The sequence below is a fragment of the Podarcis melisellensis genome (genome assembly GCF_964234715.1).
Source record: "Podarcis melisellensis genome assembly, chromosome: 3".
NCBI lineage: Eukaryota > Metazoa > Chordata > Lepidosauria > Squamata > Lacertidae > Podarcis > Podarcis melisellensis.
In genome coordinates this window covers 100,107,455-100,124,075 of record NC_138530.1, presented here as the reverse complement: position 1 = coordinate 100,124,075, position 16,621 = coordinate 100,107,455, and the positions used below count along the sequence as shown (strand labels likewise).

The 16,621-nt window shown below is 42.2% G+C and overlaps 1 protein-coding gene across 1 annotated transcript in view; it reads right to left on the bottom strand.

Moving 5' to 3' along the window:
• The window catches only part of LOC309366320 (uncharacterized protein), a 33,936-nt gene extending 24,581 nt beyond the window's left edge, over nucleotides 1-9,355 (bottom strand). Inside the window, 7 exon segments of the mRNA XM_081904771.1 lie at nucleotides 1,770-1,900; nucleotides 2,315-2,446; nucleotides 3,463-3,604; nucleotides 4,350-4,482; nucleotides 5,429-5,480; nucleotides 7,203-7,309; nucleotides 9,213-9,355. Of these exon segments, the coding sequence (XP_081760897.1) occupies nucleotides 1,770-1,900; nucleotides 2,315-2,446; nucleotides 3,463-3,604; nucleotides 4,350-4,482; nucleotides 5,429-5,480; nucleotides 7,203-7,289 (677 nt within the window). The 5' untranslated portion in view covers nucleotides 7,290-7,309; nucleotides 9,213-9,355.
• Between the last annotated feature and the right edge of the window lie 7,266 nt (nucleotides 9,356-16,621).

Below are 16,621 nucleotides of genomic sequence, written 5' to 3'. Positions count from 1 at the left end.
AAAAAAAGCATGATCTGCTTTTTGCCCCTGGGCAATTCGGCTCCAGGGACCACACATTCGCTCAATAAGACACACAGACATTTCCCCTTACTTTTTAGGAAGAAAAAAGTGTGCCTTATGGAGCGAAAAATTCGGTACATCTCACATAATATGACAAGCTTGGAAAGAAAATGGGAGCCTGAGTCAAATGCCAATTACCCTAAGGAATTAGCAGTAAGGGAAAGAGTTAACTGCAATGTTCAGCAGCCATCAAGAGAGCTTCAACTAATGGAAGTTTCAGGTTGGTCAAAGTCCAACTTAAAGCAATCAGAACCCAATTTGAACTGAGATCTCAGTCAGAGTATATCTGCATGCAGGGCTCCCCCCCGCCCAGCCAGAACTCAGGTCCAGCACCTCTCAGGTGGGCACCACTGCCACTGCAAAAGAACAAGGGAGGTGTTCATGGTGAGCTCTGGCTCCTCTTTTTCTAGAAAAATAGCACTGGCGGTACTTGTTGATGAAATGGGAGGATTGGGCTGATCTTAGTTTGATAGGATGAATCATGAAAAGTTGTGGTTAAAACTTTGGAACTAAAACATAGGCTGTCATTTATTTACACTTATTAGGATATTATACTTTGAAATGTGTGTGAGAGTGAGAGTAAGTGTAATTATTTGCCACTTACAGTTACTATGATTCAATAATGAAACTACAAGTGATAAACTTTATGTTTACTCAAACTTGATACGTACACTAAACCCAATTATTTCAGGCATGCACCTTTGGAAAGGGAGGTCAACATTCGAGCTCCACTGCAGGTCTATAATCATGGGTAGGTTCCCTGTTTGTGCCTAAATTTAATTCACAAAAGGCTTATCCATGAATGTGGGCCTCCTATGTGATTTAGACTTTTTGCAATAGAAATCCAGAGACAATGGTGTTTTAGATATGCAAAGAATAAAAGTGCCATACTAGAGCTTTGCTTATGCTTCAGTAAGCATACTGAGTGGCCCACCACATCCATATAACTGGAGGCTGAAGATGCAAGTATAGTTCTTGGCTGAATTAATGGTACAACAGTGAAGTGCTCCAGAACTTCTCAACCTATAAAACAACCAAGTCCGGGTTTGGAAGAAGTGCCCGTTGCCATGCAATGCTGTGTGCCCCACCACCAAAGCACATACATACATACATACATACATACATATATACACCAAACACACAGGGGCATTTTAAATCTTGGGGAGCTTCTGTTTTATATCAGGAATAGTCCCCGAAAACTGAGAAGAACATTCCTTGAGGATAACATGGTAGACTGGTAAACAATTGATTTGGCGTGAAAAACAACAACACCCTATTTGTATTAGTTGTATAGATAGATAGATATTGTGTTTTAATAATGTATATTGTACGGGTTGTATATTTTTTTATCTTTTTCCGGTGATTGATATGACCTTGATGGTTGAAGCAACAGCAACAAACAATAAAGAGAAACAGAGTTCTTATTGCCTGCATCATGTGTGCTTAAGTGAGGATAGTGTTTGCAAAAAATTATTTGAGTTGTTATTGCAGAAACTCCTGTTATAAAGGAATCAAAGGGCTTTACTGAGGTTGTGCTCCAAGTAAATGAACAACATGAAATGAGACAATTCCCATTAAACTATTATTTCATCTGTTAACAGTTAAGCACTCTTTTATAACTCAGGACAGCTTGCTGAGGCGAAACAGTGTTGTCCCATTTCAGTTTTAGCGCTTTGCCTGTGGCTACAATAGTGCATCAACTATGATGCTAGTCGTCAATTAAGTGGAAAACTTCCATTGCCTTTTTAATACCCTTTTCATCTATTGGTGGTTTTCTTGGGCTACCGGGCTGCAGAAATTTCTTGACTGTAGGTATGTTGCTTATTCTCTCTTTAAAAGCCTAAGAGAGAGAGACAGCAAAATATTTTAGAAGAGAAAAGGAGAAATGGTGGCATTCCCAAATAATCATTTGTCATCTACGGTTACAACAGTTTCATGGTCAATAATGAAACTACAAGCGAGAAACTTCATATCTACTGAAAACCCAATTATGTCCCTTTGAAAAGGGAGGTCAACATTTAAGCTCTATTGCAGGCTTATAATCGTATGTGGGTTAACCTGTATGTGTCTACATTTAATTCACAAATGGCTTGTAGAAACCCAATGATCAGAGTGGATGGGAGCTGCATTGCACAATATCTGGAGGATTTGACATTCTTGACCTGGCAGCTAATGAGAACTTACAAGAGCAAGGGAACCTGTTCACTCCCTATCTTTTCACTTTTATAATAAGTTGTGAAATGGTGTTACTTACCATTAAAAGAGGGAATTTGGTGAGAATATCAGCCTTCAGCTCTTCCACTGTTAAAATGGCTTCAAGCAATTGAATATCCGCTCTGCTGAGCTGATTTCCAACAAGAAAATTTTGCCCATGATCTTTGAAGACCTACAGAGCATAAATTAAGGTAAAAAGAAAAGGTAAAGGACCTCTGAATGGTTAGGTCCAGTCAAAGGCAACTATGGGGTTGTGGCACTCATCTTGCTTTCTGACCGAGGGAGCTGGCGTTTGTCCACAGATAGCTTTCTGGGTTATGTGGCCAGCATGAAATATATTGAGAACGCTTTAGGTAAATACACAAAAATATGCAAAAAGAAGAATGTGTATTCCGACCACTTTTGAATTATCTAACACCCGGATAATATTGCATCATGAGTGGAAGAGGATTTGTATAATTTCTGAAGTATGAGTTCCAACAAACGACTGCCTAACAAGGAGAAGATGGAGCACTTTCCCCCAAATCACTGCTTCCATGGGGCAGTGCAGAAGCTGAGATAAGAAGTTCATGTCATAAATGAATACTGTGTGTGATTCCTGGTCTTCTCTCACACAGCTTTTTAAAACTGAAGAGTTGCTATTAGAAGTTTGGAAAATGCAAGGAATAAGGAAATGGTAGCTCAGTCAGTAAGAATGTGAGGCTCCTAATCTCAGAGCCATGGGTTTGAATCCTATGCTGGAAAAAGATTCCTGCTTTGCAGGGGTTGCCATAGATGTCCCTTGTGGTCCCTTCCATATTAGAGGGGGATTTTCCACTGGTGGCAGATGACAGAGACTGTGACACCATGAGACTGGTGTAAAACCAAATTAAATAAAGGTTTTATTACAAAACAACAAACAGCAAAGCTTGTGGGTGTTTTTTTCTGCAGGCAAAGTTTAAACTGAAGCTTTTCCCCTTTTGTAGCCAAGACCAGCTGTATCCAATCTGCCCAAAGCTCCCATAAACAGTTCTTAAAGGTACAAACATCTTTACTGTTTCTATGCAGAATGATTCCCAACATTCCAACCCTACAATTCTATGCTTCTATGTTTTTATGTTGGACCAAGCAGTCCTATCAACATTGCAGTTGAGCCTAGGTGACTTCTCTTAAAAGCGTTGTAAGTTTCATTCCTCCTTCGCCTCGTACCTTTTCGAAGACTGGGAAGTATCTGGTGGTGGCTTTTTCAATAATGTCTGCAAACGCCTTCTCCCTCTTGTCAGCTGGCTTGAAGGGAAGCATGGTTATTGATTTATTCATATCCATAGTAGCTTCACAGTACGTATCAATCCTGAAGGAAAGAGAATGTTGCCATGACTGGATCACTCGGTAGCAGGCTAATTGCTTTGTTAAGTTGGAAATGTGATGGTTATAATAAAACTCATTTGTCAATAGTAGAAAGGTGTTTCCTCATCTCAGTTATTCAGATAATTACAAGAAAAACAACAGCAGTAGCAGTGGCAGTAATGATAATGATAATGTAAAACAAACAGAGCCAAAAACGTGTCAGGGAGGAGAGGGGCAATGAATATTGTAGTAGCATCACAGGCACAAAATGTGTGATATCCCAGCAGATAAACAGGTGCAATTATCTGGTGTGTTCGAGAAAGGGTATTTTTCCTTGGAAAGAGCCTCTTTCTGTGTTTTTAATGCATAATCTTCTTGGCGTACTATTATCTTCAATGGCTACACTTTTTTCTAAGGAAGAGCCTTATGTCAAAACTCAGATTTATACATCTGCAAAAGAAAAATACAATGCCTTCCAGTGATCCAGGCTACTGGGATTACATGAAAGACTAGAGTATGAACTTTGGAGAAACCACGTTGATTTCAAAGGAATTTGAATTTTGCTGGGACTGAGAGGTCGAATTAGCTCATGCTGGACCCTTTCTTGCCCAATCTGACAGTAGAGATGAAACGTACTGACTCATAAGTCATCAGTAGATCATATGATAGACCAGAGATTTCCTCTTAAATCATACACAGCAAACCAAAACGTGCATTTATGAACCAAACTTAAAGGAATGTTACAGTACCATGCTCTCTGCTTCATGTCCTTCCCGTAGAGATTGTGTTTGGTTGCAATGTAGTTGAGAATAGCTCGGGTCTGCACCATCTTCATCCCATCCATTTCCACCATGGGCACTTGCTGAAAGAGCAGGTCTCCACCTTGTGAAAGGAAAGTGAAAAATCAATCCATCCTCCCAGGTAATGACTATGGAAAGTAAATTTTCAGGAGCATCTCACAAGCCATGCTTTGATTTTGAGTCTTTACTTTTACATTGTGCCTTTGCGATAATCATGTTTGCCTCTGCTTTCCCCTCAAAACCTTTTTGCAGAACATGTGCTACATCTGTACAGCAAGCACACATTGGAAACTAGTTTTGTATGTTATTTAAGCTACATTCTGCTCTCTAGCTAAAAAAACAAGCAAACCATTCTTCAGTATGCAGAGTTGAGTGGCAAAATAACCAGATGACAACATTGTATATAAAAGTAATATAACCAGATCACAACAGTGTATTCACACATATTTTTGCCTTAAAGTGTGCACACATAACTGAGACTGCACAATGCAGAACTGGAGAAACAAGTATATTTAGAAAACACCTGCTACTGAGGCTGAGATCCTATATACCCTTCCCTGGAAGATAGTCCCACTGAACTCAGTGTTGTCCACATGTGAGTTGGCTATCTGTTCTTCATATTGTACAGAGTATCTACCCTGCTCTATTAACTTCAATTGGAGGTTTGCCATAAACCTGGACAGGAGGAGGGTAGGGCTTCACTGCAATCCTGAGGTTTGTGTGCTTATCATTGTAAATGTCTTGAGAGGTGAATAAATAGAAATTATACCCATTTCTATCGGTTGTATCTTATAAAGTCGTTTTTAGAACAGACCTACTGAAATCAACAGACTTGCATTAGTCATGTGTACTGATTTCAGGAGGTCTATTCTGATCTGACTAGGGATAGGAAAATACCCAGTCCACAACTGGGTTATAACATATAAGATATAAAACTCTCTCTCTCTCTCTCTCTCTCTCTCTCTCTCTCTCTCTCTCTCTCTCTCTCTCTCTCTCTCTCTCATATAACATTCAGATTACATACTTACCCTGCCTTAACTTTTCCAGATCTTCTTTCACCTCAATAAGTTGTTCTTCAAACTAGAAAACAAAAGAGGCAAAATATTTCAGGTGCATCATGAAATAATTTCAGGCTCTATACTACTTCTAAACTACTGAAGGAAATTTGATGAAAACCTTTTAAGTATTCTCCCCTTTCACAGTCAACTTTTTGGGAACAAAAAGCAGTTGCCTGGGTGTGAAAGTTGGGCCAGCTTTTCCCCCTCTGTCTGGGACAAAACTGCAAATGTTTCCCATGCAGAAATCAAGGTAGATACTAGTAATACAGGCTGGTCACATTACCTTAGCACACGAAGCGTAAAAAATCCTACAATCATGTCTCTTCCTCCTTAGCAGTAAAAGTACAATAATAATGAATGGAAATAACACAACAATCTGCTGCCCTTTCCAGGATAGCTAAAATCAACCGCCTGAGGCAGGTGCTTCCCCCTGGCAAATGGTAGGGCTGGAACCAAAATTAGAAACTGCCAGAAATGGATTCTTAGTCTACATGCACACACACACCAACATTCTTCCGATGAAATAGGGACGTCCCATTCCATAATGATGTGGGATTTTTGACTACGTGTTATTCTGTTCAGCTTCACACAGAGTCAATTAAGAATTGGCAGACAGCCAAGGATGACTGAGCAGAAAGGAGTAATTCTGCCTGGAGATATGGAAGCCTGGGAACAGCTTTACCATTGGTTGAAGTCTCACACAGGCATAATGATTTATGACCTACTGACTGGTATGTGTTGTTGGTCAGTGTGGTGTTCTGAGAGTTGTTTGGAGCTTGCTAAGAGAGAGCTAGTTAAGATCCATTTTTGTTCTTGTATATAGTAACTTGTAGTAAGGTAAGGTAAAGGGACCCCTGACCATTAGGTCCAGTCATGACCAACTCTGGGGTTGCGGTGCTCATCTCGCTTTACTGGCCAAGGGAGCTGGCGTACAGCTGGCCTGTGGCCAGCATAACTAAGCCACCTCTGGCAAACCAGAGCAGCACATGGAAACGCTGTTTACCTTCCCACTGGAGCGGTACCTATTTATCTACTTGTACTTTGATGTGCTTTTGAACTGCTAGGTTGGCAGGAGCTGGGACCGAGCAACAGCAGCTTACTCCGTTGCAGGGATTCGAACTGCCGACCTTCTGATCGGCAAATCCTAGGCTCTGTGGTTTAACCCACAGCGCCACCCACGTCCTCAGTAACTTGTAGAGTCTGCTGTAAATAATAAACACATCAAAGTAACCAAGTTACTAGTAGCAGCATTTGTTCCTGCTTCGTCCATCCTGCCTGCAACTGATTGCTTTCTGGAACCCTGCATATGCTCTACTAAGGTCTGGCTAAGGTCCTGCAACAGGTCAAAGTCGCAAAACACCAATAAATGATAATTTTATTGTTTATACCACATCTTACCGGGTTGCCACAGCCACTCTGGGTGGCTTCCAACACATATAAAAACATAAGAAAACATCAAACATTTTAAAAAAAACTTCCTCATACAGGATTGCCTTCAGACAGTTCGGGAGTCAGATAACTCCATAGCCTCCAACATTTCTCCAATAATAATAGGGAAAACAGGGACACTTGGAGATTCTGTACACACCATACATTTAGAGCTCTTGGAAAGCATATAACTTCCCACGAGGAATCCTGGGAGGTGTAGTTTATCCCAATTCTTGAACAAACAACAGTTCCCTTCATTCTTTTTGGGGGGTGGGGGAAAGGTGCTTTCTCAGAGAAATTCTGAAGACAAACAAACCTCGACTCCTGCTGCAGCCAACAGCCACCTTATGGTTTCCATTCGGCCCCTTCCATTGAAGTAGTAAAGCTTAGGTTTCCCAGCCATGTTCCTAAGTGTTTGCTTTCCTGTTATGATGAGAGACAGAGAGAGGGAGATTGAGAGGTCATGTTTGATAGGGAAACCACTGCAGAGCAGGACAACTGTTCAAAATGGTGCTCTGGTGATCGCTTACAGCAAGAAAGGATTTCATACTAAAGCCTTCTGGTTTTTTAAAAAAACAACAACTCAATTTCATAATCACGAAGCGCAAGCAGATGTAGCATAGTATTGCACAGATAAAATAGGAAACAAGAGTTAAACCCGTCCTCCCAAACATCCATGACTATTTAACCTCCATCAGATGGCCATTGTCTTTGCTCCTAGAGAAACAAAATGGCACCTCCCCCCTTGTACTCGCACCATTGCCATGGCCATCAACTGCCTTGCATCTCCTTTCACCCTTTAAAAAAAAATATGTGCACTAAACATGGTGAGACGTGAAGAAAAGAGAGAAAAAGAGGAAGAGAAACAGCACCCATGTAGAAGGGAAAGTAAAGGGGGGAGGGGAAGAAAACCCAAAACAGTATACTTTACAAATTTGTTGTTGTACTTCACCAGATCCTAACCTATTACAGCATTTGTAAGAATGGATTCCAAATATTGTTGAATTTGTCCATGGGAAGTCTGCGTTCATACGCAAGTTGTTCATATGTTGAAAGTTTGTATGTCTTCAATCCAATCGTAGAAGGGAGCCGCGTTTTTATTTTCCCAATTCATCAGTATCTGTCCTTTTGCCATGGCAAGGGCACAGAGAGTCATCTCGTATTGTCACAAAATGTGCTGGGTATATAATTCAAGAGGATATTTTGCTCTGTAAATGTAAAGTTGTTCCGTACAGTTCTGTTGATAGTTTCAGTTACCTTCTGCCAAAAATATTTCAATATAGGACAATGAAAAAAATACGTTTTAGAGAAGCATTATTCCTCTTGCATCCCCAACAGTTAGATACCTTAGATAGCCCCTTCTTAAACAAACATAATGGGGTCCAGTATATTCTAAATATTATTTTTTGTTGTATGAGTCTCAATTTAAGGTCCAGACACACCCTTGTTATAGCACTTTAAAACGTTCACCACTGTGTGGTCAAAATTGAGACTTCCAATCCTTTATTCCATTCCTCCCTCAATACCTGTATATCAAATTGGTTTGCTAGTAACAAAGATTTATTTATGTTGATGGATGGCTTTTTTTTTTGCATAAGAATTAATCAGCTGCTTCAATATCTCTGGGGTCTCTGAGGCTGTAAAAGCTGCTGGTCCGTAGATGGTGATTAGCAGGTGTTTTATCTGGAGATATTGCCAGTGAGCCTTTGTAGCTAATCTGTATTTGTCTCTTAAAATAGAATATGTATAAAATTCATCCTCTTCGTTTATCAGCTGGTCTAACATTAATATACCCAAATTCATCCACCTCTCCCATATGACCATTTCTTTTTTCTAGTTAAATTTCCCGATTTTTAAAGATGGGTTTTTGTTGTGGGAGAAAAGGTCAAAATTATATATTTTTTGACATGTGGTACCATATTATTTGAAATTATGTTATTGTTTCGATAGCATCTTTAGTATTAATGTATTTAGATTCAAGTGCCACCCAGCTTTCTAAAGGTGCTACATAGGAATAGTCTCCTGTGCCTACCCAAAACTCCTTTTTCCTCTGAAGTGCAATCAAATCTATCCTCCTATTTAATTTTTAGAACTCTGTCTGCTGCCCAGCTCCTGCCTTTAGTCTGTCCAAAAGGAAAGGCTTCTGTTCTGATGATTACAGTGCCCCTCACCCCTGCAAACCTTTAGTACTCTGCTGGTAAGAAGAATAAAACCTTTGGGCAGAGGTGAGGTCTTTGGATATTTTCCCTGCACCACTCCTCTGTCCAGGGTGCTGCTCTTGAGCTATATAACTCTCCAAAGGAATTGTCTCCCTTAGAATACTAACCTGCTGGAAGTCCTGCTGGACATGTGAAAGTTCTTCTCAAGCAGAGTGAGGCCTGAATTTGTGTGGCTCAAGGTTATAAAAGCTCAGAAGCTCCACCTTCTGAGACAAGAGAACAGCCTATCTGTATCTCCCTAGTTTAAATAGAAATAAACACTTGCTTTGCCTTTCGTAACAGTTTTCACCTACAATCAGTCAGTTAATTAAAATGGGAGTAGTTTTCTCATGCTTGTAGTGTATAATATGATGCAACTCAGTTTTGGGTAAATGTATCCAGGTGCACTGAAGACAAACATTTGTGCTCTTGGTATATTCAGCCCAAATCCTTCTATCATTGAGCATGAAGTCACTGCAGCTGCTAGCTAGAAAATACAGGAAAAGGTCAAATACACAGGACTTCCCTGCTGATGACAGACCCTCCAAGTGTCCCTGTTTTCCAGGGACACTCCCAGATTTATTTCAGCTGGGGCAACCCAGTCAGGTGGGTCGAGTGTAAATAAATTGTTGTTGTTGTTGAACAGAACTTCCCTATTTTCATCAGAGAAATATTGGAGGATATGTGAGCAGTCTGGAGGCCTGTGTCAGCTGCTTTTCTGAAGAGTAGATGAGGAAAAAAGGCAGGACCAGCTCCAGATTAAGACTAAGAAACTGAGCTCTGCCTTTTCTTTGCTCGTTTCTGTTCCACCTTCTCTGAAGATTTGCATCTAAAAGAAGATAAAGCTGCTGCTGCTGAACAAGTCCAAGCAGTTTTGCCTGGCTGCTAAATCAGGGGGGTTTCCCTTGCCCACCCTTTTGCTGAGGGGGAGGAGGAAGTCCCCCCAAGGCCAGTGCTGAGTTACAGCCTTTTCACATTCCTGAAGCGTAGCTATGCTACTCTGTTACACAGCACAGCACAAAAGACCCTTGTGGAAAGATTTAAAAATACCAAATACAGTGGTACCTCGGGTTACATATGCTTCAGGTTACATATGCTTCAGGTTACAGACTCTGCTAACCCAGAAATATTACCTCGGGTTAAGTACTTTGCTTCAGGATGAGAACAGAAATCGTGCTCCGGCGACACGGCGGCAGCAGGAGGCCCCATTAGCTAAAGTGGTGCTTCAGGTTAAGAACAGTTTCCAGTTAAGAACATACCTCCAGAACGAATTAAGTTCTTAACTCGAGATACCACTGCATTGTATCCACACAGAGAAACAAATCCATCTGTGTTACAGTCACACGGACACTGGGGGAAAAACCTCTAGTCTATTAGTCCTCAATGCACAAGACACTTTTTATCCCATTATTTACTTTATTTATCTGCAAAATTCTGTAAGATTAGCCCATCTCAAATGGATTATTTTCTGCTCACAGAATCTGACTCCCCATGCATGCAAGGCAAAATACAGCATCTGTAGGCTATGATACTGTTATAGAGCCTGTTCGGGAATATTAGAATTTAATAAACAGTAGTAGAAAGATGGCGACGAAGTAAGACGTGCTTGCCGGAGCTCCCCTTTCCAGTTCATGCTGTAAGTTACTCCGCTCCTATTTTTCTCTGGAAGTTGGCACGATAATGTTTTGATGATAACGCCAGGAACTCACCCTGTGGAAGCTTGCAAAGTCAGCGCCATAAATCTCCTTAATGAGCTTCACTAACAACCTGATTAGCTGTAACTTGGGCAGCCACCAGCCGCGCTTCCCTGGCCTTCCACCAGCTCTTGCTTGGCCTTTGAAGGACTCTTAGATAACCGAGCCGCTCAAGGGGTATAGTATGACGAACCTAAAACGTGGTCGTACCTCTTCTGTGGAAGACCTTTCCTTTAATGCCTCAGAACCTATGTCTAAGGTTTCGAAGCCTACTGAGCTGGATTCACCACCTAAGACCTTAGAGCCTTCTATCTCATCATTGGAGGAGTTTTTCTGCAATCTTGTGCCTCCTTCGCCTGTTACCTCTAAGCAGTTAGATTGCCTACATGATCCTGCAACGACTCCAAACAACCTTTTAAACATCTCCAAGCAGGTAGACTGTCCATATGATCCCACAACGACTTCAAATACTCCTTTGCCAGGAGACAAATCGCTGTTGGATATAACCTCCAGCCCAGATGGCCTCTCTCCCCACCCCGACCCTCATTGTAAATCTTTATGTGATATAGTACAATCAGTGAAGCTGAGGACTTTGTAGAAATATTGCCTGCACTTGGCTGATGAAATAAAGGTGCTATCAGCTTCCATCAATATGTTAGAGGGAAAACTAAATGCCTTCACCAAAACCCCTGCCTCGATTTTGAATCCACCATTAAATCATCAGGGACCTGATAATCATGAGGCACGGAGCCTAAGTAGGGGGCAGCAGCTAGTAAACCTCCAACTCACCCCTAACAATATATGCTTGAACATCGCTCATTCCTGCTTCCCCTACTATGCCTGGAGAAATTGTAAAGCTGCTGTGATCTCATTGCGAATGTTGACCAGGTCCTACTTGGCCCAGGGTGATCTCCTATCATTAGAATGGCTGCCAGAGACTCCAAAATTTAAGCGCTTGTTGCTCAAGTTTGACTCTCCCAGGCTTCCTGCACTTTTGAGCAAACTTCAAAATCGCCTCAACTGGTATGGAATCTTCCCACAAAGATGCTTCTTTAACAACTGTAGGGGCATTATTGGGAAAATCCCAAACTCAGCAAATTTGGTTAGCCGGCCTACAAGGAGGATTGAGGATTATGACCGGAATTTGCAGCAACGGACCCTTCCTATGAATCCCTCCCTATGATTTACTAGTCGACCATCCCACCGGCAAGAAGGGACTGCCTTAAGGGTTAAAGCCTTGACGGGTCCAGCCTTGGCCATTATAGATGCTCCTAAAGATTGGCAGACACAAGCTCATGTGGACCCCCTGCAGCGATAACGATCTCCAATCCTCAAAATGGCTGCATTCCTTGTGCTGATACCATGACGATGCAAGAGACATTGGGAGATCCAGTAGCCCTTTGGACAAACACTGAGGCAGTGGCAAGGCTAAACAAGCTACTGGAAGCTAACCGAAAAGGATGTCTTTCTTCTGTCTTACATAGTGCTTTCCTATCAACAAGCCTCAATCCTCAAGGCACGACTCCTGCAACTACAGAGCATACGGCAAACGACGAGCCCATGGACTTCTCGGCTACTAACATCCCCTCGTATCAAGATTCTCTCTTACAGCAATCTGTAAATTCGCCCCAGCCACTGGCTGCTCCTGTGACATGTGACAACTTGAACCTGAAATGCAAACAATCAAAAATCACTGCCTTTTTTCACCCTACTGCCCCTTCACGCAGTGTGCACCTCCATTTGGATTCTCCAGGATCAACCACGCAAGAGAAATCATGACTTGAGGGAAACACAAAGCGGCCTCTTACACTACTATCATGGAATGTGGCTGGTATTAAATCCAAACTGACAGATCCATCATTTGTTGCCTATATAAATGGCAGCCACATCCTTCTATTCCAAGAGTCATGGGCCTGTGAGGACTTCTATCTAACAGGATACAAGGGCTTCTACTTGAATGCCACGCAGAACTCGTTATCACATGGTAGACCGCAAGGAGGCTTGGCTACTTTTGTTTCCTTAGCCATAAATCTTCAGGCCGAAAAAATCGACATCCAGTCGTCACTCATGCTGATTATAAAGTCGCAAACAGCAGAGGAAACGATAGTAGTGATCAATATCTACTTATGTCCAACTCATAAGAGAAATTTGGTTGATCTGAGATGGCAGGAAATCCAAGTGACATTGGAAACGCTTTTTGATAAATGCCCAGAAGCCACTTTTCTGTTGGCGGGAGATTTTAATGGACGCCTGTCACATACTGACCAAATCTTATTCTCTAAATTTAACAAGTACCCTTCTTCACCTCTTATGACTACAGATCTTTTGCCAAGGAAATTCAAAGATAACATAGCCACTTACGCAGGTTTCAAATGCAGGCAAACCTTGCTGGGCCTCAATTTCCTTCTGCTAAATGGGGCAGTCAGCTCGGACTACCCTGCTGAATTCACCTATTGGTCAGGTTCACGTGCATCCACTATTGATTTTGTATGGATATCTCCCGACCTTACCCCCAAAATATCCAGCTTTAAGGTGGCTACAAGATTGGAGAGTGATCACTTCCCTCTAGAAATTTCCTTGACTCTGGCTGACGAACTTGATAGACACTCTTTTGTGCACCTATCAAATGATCATCTGGAGATAAGACCTACAGCCCTTAAATGGACTTCCAACTCAGCCCAGCAGTTGAACAAACTTCTCTGGTCTGATCAGCTCCAAATAAAAAGGGCTTCCCTTATGCAGGCAGATGAGCCTCTACCAATATATGACGATTTAGTAGAACTTCTAAAACCAACCCTAGCTCGGTCCCCCACAAAGCATGGTAAACAGTTTTTCTACAAAAAATGGTTCGATGAGGAGTGCAAAAACTTCAAGAATCATCTGTATAATGAATGGTTGGCATACAGAGCATCAAATGACCCCATGCCAAATAACCGCCTTATCACCCTCAGGAGAAGTTACAAAGCCCTATTAAAGGAAAAGAAGCTTGAGGCAGAAAGAAACAATTGGAACAACCTTTTGATAGCTGCAGAGAGTAGAAATCCAGCCTCTTTTTGGCAGTTAATTTCCAGATACCTGGGTAGGCCGCTTGCAAGAATAGAACCCCACATCTGTATGCAGCCCATGATGCCTGTGGAGATACGGTGGAGCCAGAAGCTCTGTCCGATTGGGACCCAGTTACATGCCCTGAAGTTGAAACTCTCATAGATCAATTTAAAGCAGGCAGGGCCCCCGGTGATGACCTTATATCCATTGATGCCATCAAAGCAAATAAAGATTGGTGGATCCCACTTTTAGCAGCACTTTACACGCATATAAACAAAACAGCAAAATTTCCCTCAAGTTGGAGCTCTGTGTTGATTGTATTAATACATAAGAAAGGCCCACGTACAGAGCCGAGCAACTTTAAGCCAATCAGCTTGCTAAATGTCATTGGGAAGATTTACTCGGGGTACCTGCTAAACAAACTATCAAAATGGATGGAGGACGACAATATCATTGCCGATGAACAGGCGGGTTTTCGCCCTGGAAGATCTACCACAGACCAAATATTAACCTTGAATCACCTGGCGGAAAAGTATGCCGGTAAAGCCCCAAAGGTTCTTCATGTGGCTTTTATTGACCTTAAGCAGGCATTTGATCGAATCTCTAGAAAGCAGCTATGGACAAAACTGGCTGCTACAAAGATCGATCGTCGTCTCCTTCATCTGATTATCAGCCTCCATACAAACACCTTTCTGAGAATCAGGCTAGACAATAAAGGCCTAGTCTCCAAAGCTGTTACCACCACTAGAGGGGTAAGACAGGGTTGTCTATTGGCCCCAGCATTGTTTAGCTTTTACATTAACTCACTGGTGACTCACATGGCCAATGATGCATTCCACCCCCCAAAATTAGCAGGCCAATCTCTGAATGTTCTTCTGTATGCGGATGACGCCGCACTTCTTGCCAGATCCCCTATTGGACTGAGGAGAATGTTGCAATCTCTACATGAATACTGTGATCAGCATGAGCTCCAACCCAACTATGCTAAGACCAAGATCATGGTCTTCTCTGCCCGACCGAGACTCCATCGATGGTCGATGAACGGGATCCCCCTAGAGCAGGTTAACTGCTTTCAATATCTGGGACAAGTAATACGGTCAAATAGGTCTTTTCTGGCCCATAGAGACTATATAACAACTAATGCATCTAAAGCAGCCATCCAGATTAGATCCCTATATGCTAAGAATCAGGCTCAATCAGTGAAGATAGCTTTGAGACTCTTTCAAATGAAAGTCCTCCCCCTTCTTTTGGTGGGCATCTCTTTAGGCTCCCGTAGGGATTTTTTGAAAGTGGATTCTATTCAAACGCGATTCCTTAGAGCCATCCTTAGGATTCCCCCCTCGGTAGCGGGTGCGGTTATGAGATTAGAGATCGGCTGGCAAGCTTCATGGTATGTGGCCTTGAAGACGAAGCTCTGGCTATGGCTCAAGCTTTGTTTTAAACCAGTGGGTATTGCCCCCCTGATATTGAGGGACGATTTTCAATCATTGTGGGAAAGGGAGGTCATTAACGAGGTTCAATCCTGCGGATTGTCTCACCTTTACTTTGAGTCTATGACGTACAATCATGCTAGAGCTGTGATCTCCCGGAGACTGAGTGACATTGCCAGACAAGAGGACATAGCCCAGGTAAAACCAGGGATGTTCCTAGGGGACCAGATTTATCGGACCATACCAGCCCCCTACCTTGCAGAAATCCACTATGTGGAATACCGCAGACTTCTTACAGCGGCTAGATTAAATGTCCTTGACTCTGCAATATTGTGGGGAAGGTACAGGGGAGTACCATACGCCCAGAGAACCTGTCATTGTGTCATGGGTGTGGTTGAGTCCACCGAACACATTCTCTTGACTTGCCCTTCTTATGCAGAGCTTAGACAAAATTTTATAGATCCACTCCTATGTCAATTTAGCTTCCTACCCGGAGAAAACCAGGTTTTACACTTGCTGAATAATGTCACTAGAGCTATACCTTCCTTGGTGGCCAAATTTCTTTTTTTAGCTTTTAAGCGTCGCAAGACTATAATTGACTGTATTGATACGGGGCTATCTGTTTAGCCCATTTTAGTTTTGGCTAAGCTCTAAAATCTTCCTGGATGTTTAACTGTGTATTGACAAATGTACTTTTTTCTGACTGACGGTCGAATAAAAGGTTGATGATGAAAAATAAACAGTAGTAATTAGGTAATATTGGGGATAGGAAGGGAAAATATAATCTGCAGAAATCGTGCCAGACAAAGAAGCACAACAGCTGCACTGGCTTCTGCTTCCTTCCCAGGCACAATTCAAAATGCTGGTTACGACCTTGATGTGCTAAATGGCTCATGACTAGGTCACTAGAAAGACCATCCGAGCCTGTTTAAGGGCCCTGCTTGGGTCACACTAAAGGCCTTTCTAGCCCAGCATCCTGTCTCAGTGGCCAAGCAAGGGCCAATGGGAAACCTGAAAGCAGGGCATGGAGACAACTGCCATTTCCCACACTGGAGAGACAACTGGCTGGGCCAAAAGAAAGGGCTTTCTGAGAGGCTGCATCCAAATTCTGGAATACATGAGGTTCCTTTCACATTCTCCCTTGCCGCTTTCCATTGGTTGCTGAACATGTTCCTGTTCTCGCCCACTTCTACTGTGCTGGAAAAATGAAATTTTCTATAGTGAACCCTGTTTAGAGTCCTATTTTAATAGGTTGGTGTTGTTCTTATGGCTGTTGGAATACAGTGGTACCTCGGGTTAAGTACTTAATTCGTTCCGGAGGTCCGTACTTAACCTGAAACTGTTCTTAACCTGAAGCAGCACTTTAGC